The following is a 20,429-nucleotide window of genomic DNA, read 5'->3' on the forward strand; positions in this document are numbered from 1 at the left end:
TACAGACACCAATCAGTACGGACTACATCAGTGTACTGCTTGGGAATAGTCTGTAACTTCCAAAAGAAGGGGCTGTGATGTCTACCCAGCTGCAACTTACAATGGTGTTAATGGGATACTCAGATGAATCGCAGCGTAATCGCTCGTTTATGTAGTGAGTAGTTTGTGACATTCAGACATTTCATTGGGGGTCCACTTCTATGACCCTTCACCAAAATTTGCCATCCATTGGGTTTCGTGTCGGCATTATACGTGAAAATGTAGTGCTTGTTTTCTGTATTAACAATTCTCTTCCCAAGTAGAACAAACAACTGGTAGAAATCAGGGACCTCACTCATTTGACAAAAACCGCTCTCGGTGTTTTCACGACTTCTTATCATTGTCTCGGATGTGAACCAGATGGAATTACTCAAGAAAACGAAGGAATGCGTGGTTGTAGATTTGTACTGATTTGTACTGATTTAGATGCTGCGTTTCCAAAGGGATCTGGAAAATTGGGCGCTCTGAGTATATGGTGAGAACGATGAGTCACCAAAGTGAGTCCAAATGAGGTCTTTCTTAAGCGATATTGATGGATCTTGAGACCTATCCAAGCCGGAGGCTGAGAATGACGGGTGTGGTGTCAAGTCAGTCGTGACTCGTGGGCAGCAGACGATGTATTGAGGAGTGACATGAACTAATCAACCAATAATGACGTAATCTGCAGAAGCGGAAAGTAGTCGCTAAAGCAGCAGGGATCTATATACAGGCAGTCTGACAGTGAGTTGGCCGTACAGAGATAACGGCGCGGAAAATCAGCACGTCTGGGATGTGAGGGACTGTCTTTCAGTTGGCGACGCGATGCGGCAGCTCGTGTCACGTGATAGGTCAGATTGCGCGGGTTCGTTCTTTTAAAACAATCTTGCCAGACTATCTGGCAGGTGCGGTACATGGGTAATACAAAAAAATTGAGCTCCGGGTTCGACACCCGGTCGCTTCGCTTTTCCGTCGGATTGGACGCCCGAAAATAAGTAGAACTGAGACGAACTTGCAAGCAATGGTTGGTGGACAACAAAATATTGACATCAGTTACTGAGGTACAAGCAGACCACAAGTAGGAACGACACAGGGGGAAAACGAGCAGCAGCAAGGAAACAAAGCGGTGTCGTAATAAACAGGCGTAAGTAACGTTACTCATGAGTAGTCAGAACCCAAGGAAAATTACCGCTGTTCACCGTTGATTCACAGAGTTTTCGTCAGCCTCATGTTCTACTTGGACCAAAATTAGACTGATTTCGCCGTACACCCGAGGCTATTCACAGGTACAAAAACGCACTGGTCAATACCCGGTACACACATTCTGTGGTTCCTGGTCTCATTCGTGAAACCTGTGGTACCAATGGGGTGGTTTTATCAGGCACCGCATACATGAACTTGCTACGTTTAGAACCTAGTTTTTCAAGACTTTACACGATACTCTCGTGATGGTGGTAGTGTTGGTAGTGTTGATGATGGTGGCGGTGGTGGTGGTGTTGGCGGCGGTGTTCGTGGTGGTGTTCGTGGTGGTTTTGGTGGCGGTGGTGTTGGTGGAATTGGTGGTGATGGTGTTGGTGGCGTTGGTGGTGGTGATGATGATGTTGACGCTGAGTGTGATGGCAGTTGTATTAGTGGCGGTAGCGGTGGTCGTAGCAGTTGTGTTTATGTTGGTTGTGATGGCGTTGGCGGTAATGGTGATGGTGGTATTTGATACAGACACCAATCAGTACGGACTACATCAGTGTACTGCTTGGGAATAGTCTGTAACTTCCAAAAGAAGGGGCTGTGATGTCTACCCAGCTGCAACTTACAATGGTGTTAATGGGATACTCAGATGAATCGCAGCGTAATCGCTCGTTTATGTAGTGAGTAGTTTGTGACATTCAGACATTTCATTGGGGGTCCACTTCTATGACCCTTCACCAAAATTTGCCATCCATTGGGTTTCGTGTCGGCATTATACGTGAAAATGTAGTGCTTGTTTTCTGTATTAACAATTCTCTTCCCAAGTAGAACAAACAACTGGTAGAAATCAGGGACCTCACTCATTTGACAAAAACCGCTCTCGGTGTTTTCACGACTTCTTATCATTGTCTCGGATGTGAACCAGATGGAATTACTCAAGAAAACGAAGGAATGCGTGGTTGTAGATTTGTACTGATTTGTACTGATTTAGATGCTGCGTTTCCAAAGGGATCTGGAAAATTGGGCGCTCTGAGTATATGGTGAGAACGATGAGTCACCAAAGTGAGTCCAAATGAGGTCTTTCTTAAGCGATATTGATGGATCTTGAGACCTATCCAAGCCGGAGGCTGAGAATGACGGGTGTGGTGTCAAGTCAGTCGTGACTTACGAAAGTTTAGGTCATTCCATTTTTGACACGCCTTCATACTAAAATGGGTAACGATTCAGGGCCATCGGGTTGGACGTCCAAGTCAAGGGCTTGCGTTCGTGCCTGACATGGTTCTGGAAAAAAGTGGCAAGTGACTTGGCACTGATACAGCTGCTATGCACAGAAACGCTATGCTTGTAACATGAGGTTTTTCAGTAGTATTTGTACACCACCAGAGTTAATTTAATTCATTCCAGCTAATTTGCGGACCGCCACAGCTGTCTCGCTGCATTTTTGCCGTGTCGGGGATAATCAGTTCTCGGGCTTACTTACCCCTTGGTTTCCTCTGCGACCGAAATAGCCTCATATAACCCAGTGCTAATGGCGCGAGATTACAAAACGGAAGGTCCAGGGTTCGAACCCAACCTTTACAACTAGACCGCTCCTACCTGAGCTTGGATAGCTTGATATAATCTCAGCTTCCTTCAGGTGGAATGGTTGCTAGGCACCCGGAGATTGCTACAGTCCACCATGTGCGGTGTAGCTGACACGTTCAACAGTGTTATCACTCGTCGGTTCGCGCTCTTGTGATGCACAAAAGCACCATGGACGATATGTGGCTCGAGAGTCCAAAACTCGTCTACTCGTCTAAGCTTGCAAACACGGCCTGAATTTTCACCAAGTACGGTCCCCACTGCATCATACAAGCAAATATCCCTACCCCTCTCTGTAAGTCCTATCAGATATTTGCAAATGACATTTATTTGACGTCAGTGAATTAACTTTACCATCATGAAAGTGGAACAGACAAAATTTCAAAGGATGCTCGCGTTGTCCAGAACTTTCTCTTCCAGACATGCGGATTAGATAATCTGCTTTGTTCGTCAGAGAAACGCAGTTGTACAGGTCAAACTTCTGCCATGAAAGAATTCTCATCCTCAAGTAAGCGGGTTCCCGGTCACACAAAGAGCAAAATTTTCGCTTTTGAGGAAACGTCCGAAATACAAAGTGAAATCTGGTAATCACATTGGGATAAAGTAATCGGCGAAACATGCTAATCTGTAGCACTGTACGTGGACAAGACAGGAACATGTGGGGGGGGGGAACGGAAATTACTCGCCCAAACACGTATCGTTCACAGAGGTAAAAGAAAAGCGTGAGAGAGGGAGAGAGACAGAAACATACTGAATGATGGTAAACACAAGCCAATTACAGGAAAACAGACAAAACATGGCCAGTTAATCAAATACATGTGACCAGTGCTGAAGTGACTCAATGGGGAAAGAATTTCATAATAGAATATGGTAGCTGTCCTCCTCTTTTTCCCAGATCATGATATGGTTGCAAAAACGTCACGGTGGACGGGCATTTATCGGATGTTTGTCTGCTCGAATTCAGGGATAACAGAGGAAGAGAAGATTAGTCGAAATAGGACAGATGCATCAGGAATTGGTTCACTTTATCAAAAGATGGTTTTTCAGATGAAGTACAAGACATACACCATGTGTGGACAAAAGGAAAGGGGCAACGATCGCAGAGTACACACCAGGCTTCATGACTCTTCACCGATTTTGACAGGCTCACGCACTGGTTCTGGTGTTCTTGCCACTCCAACTTCGGGTGGGGGGAGGTGATATATGTGTGGCTTTGGGGTGATTGGTTTGTCCGATTCAGGTGGCTCCAGCGGTTCTGGTAAATTTTCTGATCCTGGAGACGCTGTCCAGTTGGGCACAGTTTCACGACCATGTGGCCCAGCTGCACTAGTCTCCAAGCCGACGGTGTGGTTAGATGAAAAGTTTCTTCCGGCATGTCTTTCTGGATGAGTTCTAAGACGGGAGTTGAAATAGTCAGATGGTAAAAATGAAAAGGTCGTTTTTTATGACGGACCTAAGAAAACTGTCTATCTCAGCCACTGCTTATCACACTTGCTTACCTCCTCAGGGTGACAGAAAGTGTCATACAAATACCACACTTTCGGAAGACTGGAAATTAATGTATGTTTGAGGACCGTACCAAATGTATCTACAAGACTAACTGCGCCAATCGTAACAGAGTCCACACTGGGTGAATCACTTGGCAACTAAAAGTCCGTAAACACGGGCACATGAAACTATCGGGTCGCTTCAAGTAAGGCTACGGAATTCAGCGAGTAAACGCTTTGTTTTAGCCGGGGATCACGGGGCCAACTCTGCTAACCTACTCACCACTTGCGAAAAGACCTCAGTATGCGTAGGCACAGAGACGTACGCTGAGTCCGTGGTCATCCAAATGGCCCACTCATGCGTAAACGGTCCGATAGTGTCAAATTACTTCTTGCCATCTGATCTGGTCTGTTTTACCGCTTGAACATGCGCTATGTGTGATCTGGGATGTTTAATCCCAGGGCACATCAACACCGATATAGAAATACGCACACATGCAACATTCAGGACAGATTTGTAGAAGCACGAAGCATGACCCACACATAACAGCACGCTAGTGGGTTCTGCAGCATTTTGACGGTAAAACGTCATCAAGTCATCAAGTTGCACTCAGCCAGAAGAAAACTGAACTGCGCCTAGTTAAAAGACCGCGTTTTCTTCAAAATTCCCTCTGGAGATCCACAACCTTGTACAGATATAATACACTACTCATGAGGTTGCTGAAAACTCTTCGACAACCCACGACCGGTTTCGCACTTCTTGGGGCTTGTCAGGCACTTGCAATCCCCGAGTCTGGCTGAAAACATCATAAACGAGAGATTCAGCTGGGTTCCAGTTGAGTCTTTCGAAAAACCAATTAGTTTGCAAATGAGTGTATTTCGCTAATGTCGTGCAATTTGGTTTGAAATAGAACATAAGGTTGACGAAAACTCGGGTACTGCGCCTACCCGGTGAGCCCCAAGAAGAGCGAAACCGGTCGTGGGTTGTCGACGAATTCTCAGCAACCTTATGAGTAGTGACTTACATGTATCACGGTATCTCGAATATTGTAACACCTGAGACACAAGGTGGCCTGGTGCAGCACATTCAGTTGCTGAAAAACACCATAGACGAGGGATTCATCTTGGTTCCAGGTGAGACTCTCGAAAAAACAACTTTGCTTGCAAATCAGCGTATTCGCTAATTCACCAAACTTGTTCAGGTTCACACACATTCTTTGGGTTTTCAAGTCGACGGATTACACTAAACGGCGAAGATAAGTGGGCCACATGGAAGAGGGGGTTGAACGTATACCTTTACAACATCAGTCAACAAGTAGCTTAGGGAAGGAATAATTTCACTGGAAAAGTCGTCACCCGAGGAGTCACTTGATGTGGTTTGCTGCCTGTGTCATCATACAGCTGATCAGCCGTTCGTGGCCGATAAGTCAAGTGTTTGACCAACGGTCAATATATCGCGCGTTCGAAACTTTCCGATGCGAACTGTTGGTTATCCCCAACAAGGCGAAAAGAACTGCATGGTGGTGCTTGGCCTCTCAGAGTAGAAGAACCGCACCAACAGGATGAAGTCTCAGTTTAAAGGTACCGAATCTCACGGCCCAATTTCATCCTCCCACTACGAAAGGCTTGCGGTAACCTCTATAGAGACACCCAACCAATAAGGACACTCCCCAAAAGTGACGTATTCCTCTTTTCTTCATATGGCGTTAGCCTACTTATTTCTGCGTTTTTCGTCCAGCCAGAGTATGTTGATAATGTGACTCTTGGCTATACAGGATGTGGACCACCGGGTCGAAATGATATACTGAAGGAACGTTTTTTTGTCACTGAATCTTCTGAAGTATTAGGGCGTAGGATTTCTCGTTCAGTAACCTTTGTCTCCTTACCGCAAATACGAGCCTTGTTAGTGAACACCGGTAATTAACCATGCCCAACAATCTCAGACAGTCCCAGGATTTTGAAACAGTATTCACAAATCATCAGACTCTCGTCTAACTCTTTCGAAACTTAGGGTGCTGCATATACACCACAGCTTCCTGTCGCTGTTTGCTATTTATGCGTTCACAGATGTATCGTGTAGCAGGAAATGTTTATGTCAACAACTTCCACTCCCCTCGGAATCATATCGAATGTTTGGCTCATCCCTCCATCCTGTTCGACCCACGCAGACCATTTCAACTCATAAAACAAAGTCGATTGTCACCTTATCACTATTCAGATTACACCTTACCACAGCTCTGTCCTCCCCTACCAAGCCCGATTGCATTTTAACGATACTGTTTTAGTATATATGGGCATCTGAGTGCGTCACCTATGTGACGCTAGAATTACTGCATGCTCGCATGTTTATTTACGGTCTACTGACTTCCAACTGACTTAGCAACCGCGAATTTCAGTTTGGAAAAAAACAAGGACTTTTTAACATGAAGGGCTGTACTTCCGTACAAAGACGCTTGCAGAGTTTTCGACCAGTGAATTTGACATTTCTGTCTTTTTATCCTTCCTTCCAATGAGGTATATGCTCAACTCACTACATATATTTATCAAGCTGAACGAAGAAATTCGTTCATAACTCTCGTATTTCGGAGAGGAAATCAAGAAACACGCATTTGTTCTAGAAAAAGTGGATATGCTCTTTGTGTAGACTTTCACACCTCCTCTTCTAATACGTTCTGTGATGTTTAAGTGTTCAGAAATGTTTAGAAATCATTACAGATTTTTGTCAGTCACTGCCGTTTGTCTGCTCCTTCAAACATGTTCCGCTCGGTTTCGGGCTTAAACAATGCGTTGTTTCGTAATGCACTACTCCTGAGGTTGCTGAAAACTCTTCGACAGCCCACGACCAGTTTCGCCCTTCTTGGGGCTCATCAGGTAGGCGCAGTCCCCGGGTTTCCGTCAACCTTATGTTCTACTTGAAACCAAATTGCACAAAATTAGCGAAATACACTCATCTGCAAACTAATTTGGTTTTTCGAGAGACTCATCTGGAACCCAGCTGAATCTCTCGTTTGTGATGTTTTCAGGCAACTGAATGTGCTGCACCAGGCCGCCTCATTTCTCAGTCGCTACGATATTCGAGGTATCGCGGTACATGTATATTCAGCTGGGTTCCAGGCGAGTCTCTCATGAAACCGAATTAGTTTGAAAATGAGTGTATTTCGCTACTGCAAAGTTTCCTTCCATCGGTTCAAACAGTCCGCTCTCCTTAAGCCGATTTCGTTCAAACACCACTTCTTTGGGGGCTGATGAAGGAACTGCTGTGCAAAGCTTGTATTGCTCACTCATCATGCGACAAACGGCACATCAACACCCAGTTTGAATGAGAATAATGAGAGAATATCTTTTGTGCGGTGAGCAATGCGAATCAGCTGAATTTGAGGGGAATCTGTGTAAGTCTTCAACTAATGTTAGGATGCTTCATTACGTCAGTTGGAATAGGTTGAATCCCCTGAACACAATGAGAACTGACGGACGCTTGTGAAGAGAGTATTCATCTAGAAAGAAGTTAGTTTTAACTGAACACTACTCATAAGGTTAATGGGAACTCCTAGACAGACAACTACCGGATTTCTTCTTCCTGATTTATCTTTGGAGATGACTTTCCAAAATCAGAAATACGCCTGCTAGAATTCGCCAGCTCATGAAGAAGCATCTGATTTCGTCAGAGGAGCGTGCCTCGATGCTACTGAGGTTTCAGTTTGACCCTGATCTTTCGTTTGAACATTCTCACTGTAATATTCTATTATTAATCTGAGGTTTGGGGAGATCGTTGAACCTCGTTTCAAAAGAGCTTGATAAACAATCGGTAGTGTTTATTGAACGTCGTCCAAGGCACACCCAGTGTAAAATTCACGGAGCACAATTTAGACACCCTTTGGTGACACGGAGCAGAACAAACACTTTGGCAACACCCTGAACGAAGAAACACTGTCGTGTACTGTGTAAGAGTTTCCAGCAGCCTTGTGAGTAGCTTTTGTCAAGAAAATAGGACGAGCTTTCCACAGAACACCGACTCCCCTGCAAATCGCTGTTAAGCCAATCCAAATACACCATTTTTCCTGGCTTTATCACGCTTCATTCTGTAAAGCCTGAACCCTTGAGGGAATATATATTCACCAGGTTGCTGACTGAACACTCCCCAATCGTGTGAGTAGTTTCCTCCAACGGAAACATAAAGTGGCCATTGTGCCGCACCTTCAGTTCAAGAATGACATAAAAACAAGTCGAGTTTCTCGTTCAGACCAATGTGATTCGCAAATAGATAGGTGTATTTTGTGTCTTCCTTATTCTGTGCAGAAGTCACAGTGAGTATAAGTGATGAGCAGAGTCAAGAATATATGATTCTTTCGTTCGTGTCACCATTTAGATGTTTTGAGCATGTTTCCGTCTTGGGATGGGGAACGTTTCATTACTGCACACAATCCGAAGGTCAGCTGAGGAGCGAACGAGTTCGTGGAAAGTATGGTAGAGAACCTGGAAGCTATATAAACTTTTTCTGAACTGTTAGTTTTGCTCTTGAGAGACTTTAGGAACGTTTAAACATTTTGGATGCATCAATCACAGCCTGTTGTGCTTCTTTTTTCAGCGGTATTGTAGAACAAACTTTCTTTATTCCAAAGAGTTGTACTGTTCGTTTATCCTAGTACTAATGAATTAGTAATTAATTATACAGTGTACTTTCTGTCCCCTTCCATTCCGTTTTCCGAAAAATAATTTGTAAGTCCGTTAATGAGGGCGATTTCGTTTAAAAGTGAGGACAACAGCATACAACGTTTCTGTAGAGTGTGTTATCAATGAACGCGTTCCCAGATATTTTTCACTCTGACGTTCACTGATACGAAAATGGTTAATTTTTACCTGCCTGAGTGGAACACGATTGATCGTACTCTGTAGAATAAATGGGATCAGACCGGGTACAGTGATTATACCGATGTGTGGGTATGAATTTTTGAACTACAAGCGGACATGTTACGCAGTTCAGTAAGTTCATGGGAAAATCGACCAGGTAGAAGCTGAAAAAGGTGAGGTGCAGAGATAACTGCAAAAACTCGGCATTTGGCTTGTTGCGCGCAGATCCGCGTCGTACCTCATGACACTTAAGTTGTAGATAACGATCAGGATTGATCACCTGCTCTTGAGAGGAGGAGAGCTGTAATTTCAGGCCAACAATGGTTTTTTTAAAGCAAAAGTACACTGTAAAAAACCACAGTTGAAAGATCTTCCGGTCTTTGCTGGTTTTAACAAAGCAAAAGTACACTAAAAAACCACGGTTAAAAGATCTTCCGGTCTTTGCTGGTTTTAACGCCAACGATGTAACTTGTGGCTTTGCGCCAATTGCCGATTTGATATCCGGCATCCTCCACTAAAATTTAGTCATACGATTCAAAGAATTTCCTCATAAAAATATCTAAAGGTAAGAGTATGGTTGTTGGTGTATCACAGTCTTGCATTCTTCAATAATATTGTGAATTATGGTACCAGGGTCTACAGAAAAAGGCCTAACTCCACTAGGGAGTCTGATAAGGTCAGAAAAAGGATATATCATGAACCAAGCGGATGACATAACTCCGGGAAAAGGGAGTTATTCGGTTGCTAGTGGATGTAATTCCCTCGGGAGAGTAGAATTGTTTTGGCAGGTCTCTCTATGACAGATAAATGTAAACTGTCTGGTCGAATCCGACAACGTACATGACAGGGGAAAGATCATCGGAAGAATGTCCAGATCGATAGGGCAGATTATCCTTACACATTTTTTCATAACAGAGTAATTTGAGCAGACAATTTAGAATGAGGATTTGTCAGCCTCGGAGAGAATGAAGGGAAGATTATCCAATCTTTTATTCAAAAGTTGTCTTTAGGACTACGAATGGATTTCCATGAATGATGTTGACTAACATAAATCTAGGGGCGTTGGGTAGATCGATCTAGAGTGCAGTACTTTAGGATTTCAGGTGGCCACACTTCACCTAATTGCACGGGACACTGCCCACCGATTTCCAGATACCAGTCCGGTCGATATCCACACAACTATCTCTAAGGACCACGAAGCAATGTGGAGATTTTGGATATCGAAATTCAGCCAGTAAATTAGAGGTGAATTATTCTTGGAAGCCAACAACCATTGTATGATCGGTATGAGTTCACTACCGGGTTTGGTATTTATTGGGAACTTGTGTACTTTTATTTCCCATTTATATGTACCCCAAATTCGTCAGCCGTCATTATCAGTTGATACTTTTTCTATCGTATGTGTGAATTCAAACCGAAAGCTTGGTTTGAGAACATTCGCACCACATCCAGTAGATCAAGTTGAAGAAAATCAACATAAACTAGAGATTCATCCGGATTCAGTTAAATCTCCCATCAAAACCAAATCAGTGTGCAAAAAGGACAGCATTTGGCTAATTCCGCTCAATTTGGGTTCAGGTAGGACATAGGTTTAAGAGAAACCCGGCGACTGTCCTTACCTGATGAAACTCAAGAAGGGCAAAATCAGCAGTGAGCCATCAAAGAGGTTTCAGCAACCTCACGAGTAGTGTGCCACGTCTAGACAATACAAACACGGTTTTATAACCGAACGTTCCAACCACTGAGGGTAGCTTCAGCGAACAGCGAAACAATGGAGATTGTGAAAAACGTGAGAAAAAAAGGAATCGATTGGCGTTTATTGGTGTGAGGTCAACTTTCAAGGGGGCTGTTTGATTTTTCAAGTTGTGCCCAGACCTCTCAGGCCTTGATTGCACAACGAACAACTCACCATTTTTATTGGTACTGGTGTACTGTGTGTGAATTGGAAAAACCTGCACATGGCACTGTCCCGGTTGAGAGTTTCAAAATGAAGGATGTTATGGTCTTTCTTTAGGGCTTTCGGACAAAAAAGCGCTTAACGTGAACCTCAGGCGGATAGATGTGAGCTGAATTCCTTTTGGTTTGTCTTACGTGAGGCGTTTTCGATGGGAAATCTCAGTATGAACATCACTCACATCGGTTAGCCACCATATCGTTCAGTGTGCCCAGCCAAGCATGACGATCTGGGAAACGAAAAGCAGCGACAGTAGCAACCAGACTTGTCGTGGAATCATCCTTTACTCATTTTTGCCACGTCAGAATCTGTCCTTTTCTAGATTTCTGTTACTCCAAAACGGGCATGGAAAACGGTGCTTGTCTCGGCTGGCGGCAAATCGGTGTGTGTGAACCAGATTTGCTCATCCGATGTGAAGAGCGAAAAGCACCGTGCTCGAATTGCACGTACACACAATTCAGCGTTAGACTCCACGCTGTCGAATGCGTTCATGAACCGAAATCGTCAGTGGTCACCCGACGCAACAGTTACAAACGACATGTGGAGGATATTTTTGGGCTTGAAAGAATCGGTAGAAAGATGAACGAAGTCCTGAGGTCTTTGAGTCACCCTGGTTTCATATCGGAAAACTGACCACATTCCCCGGATGTAAAAGACAAAAAAATCAAATGGGTCTGTGTAGAGAGTGAGGCACAGCGCCAAAAAAGTAGACGGGGATCGAAACTGCAGCCAAAATTTTCCGTCTACCAGGATGAAAACGGGGTCTCATCTGTTGTTTGATGGACGAATAACATGTTTGTCAGAAAACCTGGGGACCGAGAGGTAAGCTATTCATGACACCTCCCCCTGGTCATGCATCGCATTACACAGAGACCAGGTAAGCTCCTTTTTGTGGAACCTATTCTGTCAATCAGAATGGAGAGCGTCAGTGAACTAATTAGTGGGAAACAATCACTTGGAGTGAATGAAACCAACTCTGAAAAATTGGGGCCTCATTCAAGACACTTTCAAATTGGGTCGCATAGTGATGTTACTTTAATTTCAATCCCATCATGTTTTGAATCCGCCTCTTTGATTGTTTTCGCCTATCGGGTTACGTAGGGGGATAATCGGTGAACACACTCGGATGCACACCGTTATCAGGTCAGTTTCCGGTGCAGCCATCCGAACCCAGGCGCATAAAATAAAAAGATTCTCAACTGCGTTCTCCCCACAGCGCCTTGCTTTACCACCTGGCGTCTCTTATCCGTTGTCGAAGAGACAACACTCTGATTAGTCCTGTTCAAAATGATTTCGTACAGATCTCATGATGAGAACGCTGTCTTTATCCTTTTGACACCACATCTCAATATTTGCTTTGGCAGGATCTCCTTGGGAAACGATGATCTCTCAAGAAAACATCTCCAAATTCCGCGTTATCCCATCCCCTCATTATCTAATAACTGTGCTTCTCTCTATTAGTTTATTTCATTCCACAACTTAGTATATACATATGATATAATAATATAATGATATTATATATATATATATATATATAAACACGTGACTCTAATGTGCCTCAATGGACTTTTGTCATCTGATCCGTTTTTATTGGAGATTGCTTCCTATAGGTGAAGCCAATCTTTGCTAAAAAGCCGAGAAGCATTGTACACCCGTGTCGTCCTTCTCGCAGAGTCATCAGCAGTGCACTTCTCACGAAACTCTGAAGAGTCTCGAACCTGCGACCTCCTACCTAGGAGCTCTGGGCCAAACTCTGTCCGGATACTATTAAAAAGGTCGAGCGTCATGCGGTGTATACTATTAGAACTTTTGAAGTCCAAACAGCTAATGGAACAAAAGGTTCCAATTCAACATTTTTTGTTTGCCTTGGGAAAGTTTGCCCAGGGCAACATAAACATGTCACTCCATCTCTCTTGTGGGATGCGCTCAACTGATGATTCCCAATAGGGACGCAACATCTGTACAGTGCTTCTTGGCTTTTAAGCAGAGCGCGACCTTCATCAAATTTTCTAAGTCTCTTTACTCTGCCAACAGTGACTGCCTTTAATTGGCCGTTCAAAAACCTCTGAAGACCTCATTCTAGTCCCCGAAAGCAGTTTGTGTGCATTCCGACAATCGTACGGTCTAGCGATCTTTTACTGACTACACGCTACTCCCAGACAAACTTTTTTAGTTTGATTGACAGTAAATGTCTGGTCACTAAATATCCAGACCGAATGATGCCAACGATCGTTTCCACAGATTTTATCTAACCTATCATTGTTTGGACCATATGGTGGAGCATCCAGAAGGCTACCACCAGCATTTTGTTCCCCTATTCCATCCCCCGGTTTAAAGAAGATTTTATCTACACCCAATCCATTCTAAGAAAACGAATTTCCATCAATGTGAACTGAACAGTTCTCCATCCACCGTGGAGCAATCGTTCTGTTTTGTCCGGCAGATTTCAGGCGGCCCTGAGGAATTTAGACCACCGGCTGAGTCGATCAACACAACCGAAATTGTTGTTGAGTTGACCTTGATGTTTTGGTGGAAAGTGTGAAAACGTTCGAATGTTCAGACGTGCCTCACATAAAGGACTCCCGGGTTCGGCACGGCGTTGCATATTCATGGTCGAGATCGAATAAAATTGCAGCTAGAATACAATGCTTAGTCGCTTTAGTACGGACCAACCGGAATTGCGTAGATACTGGAAAATCACTGCTCATGTTGGTATGGTATGAACAAAAACTCAGCATTTGGAGGAAAATCAAATCAGTTCCAGATTATACCTTCCCAAAGTGTACATTTCACGTAACATTTATAAGTTCTGTCCCGGTTTTCACTCCATAAAAGAGGTATTTACAATAAAATATTGAGGAAGGAAGTGTCGGGTAACTTAAGGTTATTTCAGCTGATCGTGAACTCAGCTGTGTGTCGCTGGCTACTATCGACTTGGAGGGATCATGAAAATTTGTCTAAACTATACTCAAATGACGGATGGTTATTGCTTAGTCTTAGAGTTGTTTGCGCGTTGATGACACAATGGATACTTCAGGAGGAAACATTTTATTGGGCAGGTGATCTTTTGACGTAACCGAAGTCAAGATCAGGTCTAAAGTCTCCCTCCTGATGACAGCCGATCCACCGGTGAAGGCTATAAGGCTATTTTCCAGTGATGTTCTTTTTCTCTGATGAAAAACTGGCTTCCACTTAATATGTTGCTAATCATGCTGTGTGTGGTAAGTTTTCCTAGTGGTCATTCGTGAATCTGAAATCTGGAGATTCGAATTCGAACCCACCCTAGTCAAGAAGCAGAGCACCATCATAGACCAAAGGTTTGCGTGAGTCTGATGCTAATGTCAGCTTGGCACGCATCTGACTATGCAACTCTACAATATCGAGCTCGAGTTAAAGTAAAAAAGCAAAGGACCTGTACAGAAATCCAACGAAAGTACAGTCAGTTGGTTTATGAGTCAGTTCAACTTGTGAGTAGCAAAACCACCAAGTTACAACAGCCTCCAACAAGTTAGCCACGCAAGAAAAAACTGTTTTTTTTTAATTGCCATCAGGGTATCATAATCCATGTTTATTTGAAAAATCCAATGTGCTTGGGAAGATAGACAAGTCATTCATTCACTCGCTGCTTCGATACTGTCCGTTTTACCCTGTTTCACCTCAGCCCTTGAATGGTCGAGTATCATGGGAAAAGATCTACAGTCCACCGGCTGATCGACTGCTCATTTTGGACTACGGCCCGCAAATGCTAACCCTGAGCCCGAACGTGTCTTTGCAACTCAAAGAAGCCATGGATATTGAAAATTTGACTTGATGATCACAGAGTGACTTCTTCAATCACGTAATGCTCATAGAACGTCTGAAAATTCTAACTTGACCCACTGTCGAAAGTCGACGGAATGGATGTGAATTCACAAAAAGTCATTTAAAACCAGTTCAGCACATCCGTGTATAAAGCCATCTATGCAAATTATGCATGGAATTAATTCACAATATTACACTCAAATTCCGCTTTTGGTACGCGCAAAGAAAGACCCGAACTGTCACGAAGAAAAACAAACTCCCAATGGAACTGAAGGTTCTCTTNACAACCGGTCCAGCCTTTTCTGCAACGTCACCTAGCCCTTAAAGAAAGATACATCCCATCTTCAGTCTGGTGCAACAAGAACAATGAAAATCTGGGTGGTAGACTGCTTTAGTGAAGCAATTCACAGCATGAACCTAGCAAAACCAGCTTACAGCTATCGAAAAATACACTCATTCGCAAATCAATTTGGTTTTCGCGAGAGACTCAACTGAATCTCTCGTTTATGATGCTTTACAACTGAATGTGCTGCACACAGGCCTATAGTCGAAATATCGCAGTATATTTTCATAAAGGAAACTACTCACAAGGTTTCTGATAATTAAATTTGTTTGCAAGTGAGTATATTTCGCTAATTTCGTGCAATTTGGTCTCACGTAGAACATGAGGTTGACGGAAGCTCGGGGACTGCGCCCACCTGATGAGCGTCAAAAAGGGTGAAACCGGTCATGGGCTGTTGAAGAGTTTTCAGCAACCCTGTGAGTGGTTTCCTTTATGAAATCGTTAACTTCTTAGGAAAGGGTGAGATGTGTCTTGCGCCACCAAACGAGGAAGACGGAGACAACTTTCGATCAAACAAATAATATGTTGTTTTGGAACTGGACGAAAAGCATGGCCTATTAGAAAAAAAATGATTCGTCAACACAAATATTGAATTCGCATCTCAATAGTTCATATACGTAGCACTCCACTGAAGGTTTTTATCTTTCTAGGATATTTGTATCGCTTTATGAACAATGCAGGGCTCTCCAGCTTACGCAGAATGCTCTGTCAGTCTCTCACTAGTAACCGGAATGCTGTCATTACCTGGCCACACTGCCTGGCTGAAGCTGGTCTACATATATGCACTGGGCTTATTTCGAGTAAGGTTCGAAAGGGACGCAGGGTCGATCCCCCCGATAACGACTTGCTTCGATACGAAGCTCAAATGTGTCTGTTTTAACGCTGCCCAAAAGTGTAGACGTCTTACTCTTGATCGTGTCCTTTAAGAACGCTGGGCTTCTTTGCCTCCCAATCCTTACTTTTTCTTTCAATTCTTTACTAAGACTTCCTTCCCTCATGGTTACATGGAAACTAAGCACAAAGGTGTTGGTGCCACTGATGATAATGACGGTCAGGTGACACCTGACCTGCTTGTTGGGTGTATCAATATTTTGGCACAATACGCGTATACGTAGTCAGTTCGGTAGTTCCCCAAAAATTTCTGTTGTTTCTAATGTGATTGGCTGTTTGATGTTTGGTTTGCATGTGACTTGTTTGGTCCATTTGTAATGTGTGTTGCGCTGTGGTCTAGTTCGACTGAATTTGATTGGTTCGGCTGAAAACGGGATGAGCAAGTTGGCCGCTAGATAGAACTAAGTGATACGTTGTCGCTTACAGGTTAGAATTATCTCTGCAGAACAAGTGAATAATGTCTGGCAAGAATTGCCGCATCACATCTTAATGTGAATCTATTTGTCTCGTCTTAGTGAAAGCTAATCACACTGCTGATCAGCCACTCTCGACCAAAGGGCTGTGTTGAACCACTGGCCGGACTGTCGCGGGTTCAAAACTCTCTGAGTTTCGTGCGAAGCGAACTGCTGACGATTCCCAAAAAGGATGAAACAGCTGTACAGTGTTCGGCTTTTCGGCATAGATTAACTTCACTGACAGAACCAAACCTCTACCAAATAAGGAAAAACTTAGTAAGGGGAACGTGCCAATCTGCACTCAAGCTCAGTGATTAGGTGTCAATCGTAATGGTGATGATGATGGCGACGACGATGATGATGATGATGATGGTGATGATGATGATGATGATGATGACGATGATGATGATGATGATGAAGATGGTGTTGATGGCGACGACGATGATGACGATGATGATGATGACGATGATAATGAGGATGATGATGGTGGTATAATGGTGATAACGATGATGAGGATAATGATGACTGTACGAATGATAACTTTGTTATTACCAGTAATGTCAACAATGTTATTGTCTGCACGAGACTGTTACCGAAAAGAAATCACTCTCCTGAAAATGAGAAAATAAAACACTGTCCCAAGTGCTTTTCCTGGTTCGACTTGATTACTCAACTGTATTTGTTCCCTTTCCTCAATAGCAGCGTATGGTTATAACCATAGACTGTTGCTTTCTGAGTGACAGTCATGCACGAGTCCGGAAGTAGATAATTTAATTCCATACTTCGGGGACAGGGGAAACATTTGGGCGTATGAACAGAAAGTCGTTTGATAAATTAGGCCAGATGCTATGTCCCCATTCCTCGCGTTGCCGTAAACTTCTATTCGGCGTATTGTTGCCCTTGGCTGTGATCGCCCAGGAACAATATGCCAGCCGAAATCGAACCATGCTGTGACGAGGATACAGGTGATGGCAGGTTAGAAACCAAGCATAAGTTGCGAGTGCTCAAGAGATTTCGAACCATCAGCAGAGAGTTGATCATTCACAGTTCATCAATGGGGAAAATCCGAAAGCTCAACTTTAGTGGGACTCACCACGAATCGACGAGATCACGTAAAACAAAACTAACAGTCGAAAAGTCATCAAGTGGAACGATTTTGGCGATCTGTGAGATTTGTAGGCTGATCGTTTAAATAAGAGTAAAACCGTTTTGAAGATGTCCGCGTGACACTCAGAGTCTCTCGTACCAGGTTGGTCAATGGTTGAAGGCCTGACGAAAGCAGTCTCCTGGTCCTGTAGGTTAGGGCTTAGAACGTGTACGGCGACGTAAAAATGGTAATGTACTTACATTTCCAGTCCAACATCGCTACCTTGTGGTTAGACTTTTGAGATAAAGGCTTTGGCTGAGGACCCTAATCGTCTCCCTGTCTAGGTATGGGCACCCTGACAGTATCTCAGCCTATGTACAACCATGACACTTCCAACTAACGATACTCTCACACCACATCGGCTGTCGCGTGATGCCATCAGCCGGGTCGTCTTAATTGCTGCATACAATGGAGTGGATAAGCGAGAACAGGTTACTTCTGACGCCTCTATTCTTTCACTTTCACATACTTTTTTTTCGTCCTCTCTCCACCATCTCGTAGGCCCTGCTCTTAGGACTGACGAGTAAGCTTGTCTCGCGTCGCTTTTGCAAGCAACAACTGCGCGTCATCCGAAACCGACATCCTCAGGTATTTCTTTTTTTGTGTGGCAGCAAAGCATCAGCGTTGAACACTGACGTCATGCTGTCCACGATGATGATGATGTTGATGATGATGATGACGAAGATGATGAGGATGAGGAGGAAGAGGAGGGGGGTGTTATACTGAGCTTTCAAAATCCCCAGAGTCGGTAAGAAAGCAGCAAGAAAAACAGTTTACTGATTTAATAACCGGGATAAGTTGGAGATGGTGCTCGTTCTGGTTGTGTTAGCAGAAGCCTGGAATTTAGAATGAACCAAAACCGAGGTATTTCTACCACACAGATGGACTTTTGTTGAGTACATTTCCTTATTCCCCTCCTTACTCCGCACGGATCTTTGTGAATATCGATGGAAACCGAACTCAACTACATATCCGCGTAAACCGGTGAAATGCATCAGATGATATGAGTAAAATCAAAATAGATGAACAAATGATATCAGTGCAATTTATTCCCCAACATCTGTTATGATTCCTTGCTGCCATTTTCAAGTCCCCACTGAGAAGTCGCATGTTCAGTTCCTGTATGATTTATGGCATATATCAAGATTAACTACCTACCAACAACAAATCAGAGGTACCGTAGGGTGCTCAGAGAGGCTTGATGGCGCTTCAGAGATGTAGAAAAGCTTCTGACTTCAGATTCGGATGCTGGGAAATGGAATGTCTGACTCCCTCCTTGGAGTGGTACCTCTTCGGATGAGTCTTGGTAGGAAAAGATGCCCGGAAATACCGTGTTCGTCAGAAATGACGTAGGAAAATAATAGGTTATGAGGGACTCATTGTGTTTATGCGAAGGGCGTGGTTGATTTTGGGTGGTGTCAGCGTGTTGGGAACGAGGTGATCGAAAAACGGGTATCGATCATCGGATATTCAGCAACACATACCAAAACACCACGTACCGAGATAAATGTTGTTCTCCGTGCCTCCTTCAGGATGGCGCAAACCGCGAGGTGGACTTGGCAGAAAGGCGTTAAAGGAATCATGAAGAGTGTGTGTGTTGTTGGTGTTGTACGCCTTCCAGGATGGGGTTCCCGTGACCCCGTCTGCGCCTGGCTGTAGACGTTGCAAGAAATGGCTGCTAATCGATGTCAGTGACGTTCGTGCTATCAGTTTCTCTTCAGATTGTCTGAGTGAGTGGCTGGAGGTGTAGGCACCTCAGAATGTTTGAATAGGACAGTACTAGGTCCCCTCAGTTACCCACTCTTTTTCTCTTTTTTTCACTCTAGGTATTTTAATATAATTATATATATATATATGTATATATGTAATCAGATGAGCTTGATGGTTGTACAGCAGTGAAGTATCAGTGTCAACAATGATGTTGCCGTCTCTGATGATGCTGATGATGATGGAGGCAAAACTCGGGCATCTAGAGATCACACAGAGTACTCAGATGGGAACTGTTTTTTATTTGCTTACCAATGGTCGGTTATGGCAGCACAGTTAAAAGGACCGTCAGTTTTGATATTACGGCTACTGTTGACTCATAATAATTCACGATATTTCATGCATGTTGCGAAACTTGTATCAGATACATTCTCATATTGGTGTACGCATTGTCAGTCACCAGACAGAAAGTAAAACAGTAATCTCTCCGAAGGGAAGAGACGCAGTATCCCCTGACGCTTAACCTACCTTCATCAATAGTTCAGTACTGCTGCTGATGAACAGTTGTCACTGGCTTCTAAATTGCACTGCTTGAGATGGTTGTGCATTGTTCAGGTGTTGATCTTGTAATCTGACCTTTGACATCCGAACAAGTGTCTGTTACGCAACACTCACTTCGGACAACTCATCGGGTGTACTCATCGCCACACACCACAAAGGAATGAATATGAAAACAGCTGATATGGGACGCCTACTCGATGCAGCAGGTTCATTGTGATTACACTGAGAAAATGTATTAGGGATAATCAAGTGTGGATCGCAAGAAAAGCTCCAAGTTGCTGGAACGATGAAGCGTCCGGCCACCAGTAGGAAAGTTGCAGCTCTATTTCCCCACCAAGTATGTTTATCGATCGGTATCTGGACCATATATTCAATAATAATGGTTGCCTAATATAGTAATCTCCTGGGAGCTCACTAATCAGTGGGAATTCGAAGTTGTGTCCTCCATCAAACC

At 43.7% G+C, this 20,429-nt stretch overlaps 1 protein-coding gene across 1 annotated transcript in view; it reads right to left on the reverse strand.

Annotated features, from left to right (window-relative positions):
• Nucleotides 1-3,095: 3,095 nt before the first annotated feature.
• The window catches only part of T265_03654 (hypothetical protein), a gene marked incomplete at both ends in the record, with an annotated part of 22,067 nt that continues 4,733 nt past the window's right edge, over nt 3,096-20,429 (reverse strand). The window contains one exon of the mRNA XM_009168196.1: nt 3,096-4,173. Coding sequence (XP_009166460.1) covers nt 3,767-4,156 — 390 coding nt within the window. The remainder of the gene's footprint in view (nt 4,174-20,429) is intronic.

The sequence above is a fragment of the Opisthorchis viverrini genome, assembly GCF_000715545.1.
Source record: "Opisthorchis viverrini unplaced genomic scaffold opera_v5_53, whole genome shotgun sequence".
NCBI lineage: Eukaryota > Metazoa > Platyhelminthes > Trematoda > Opisthorchiida > Opisthorchiidae > Opisthorchis > Opisthorchis viverrini.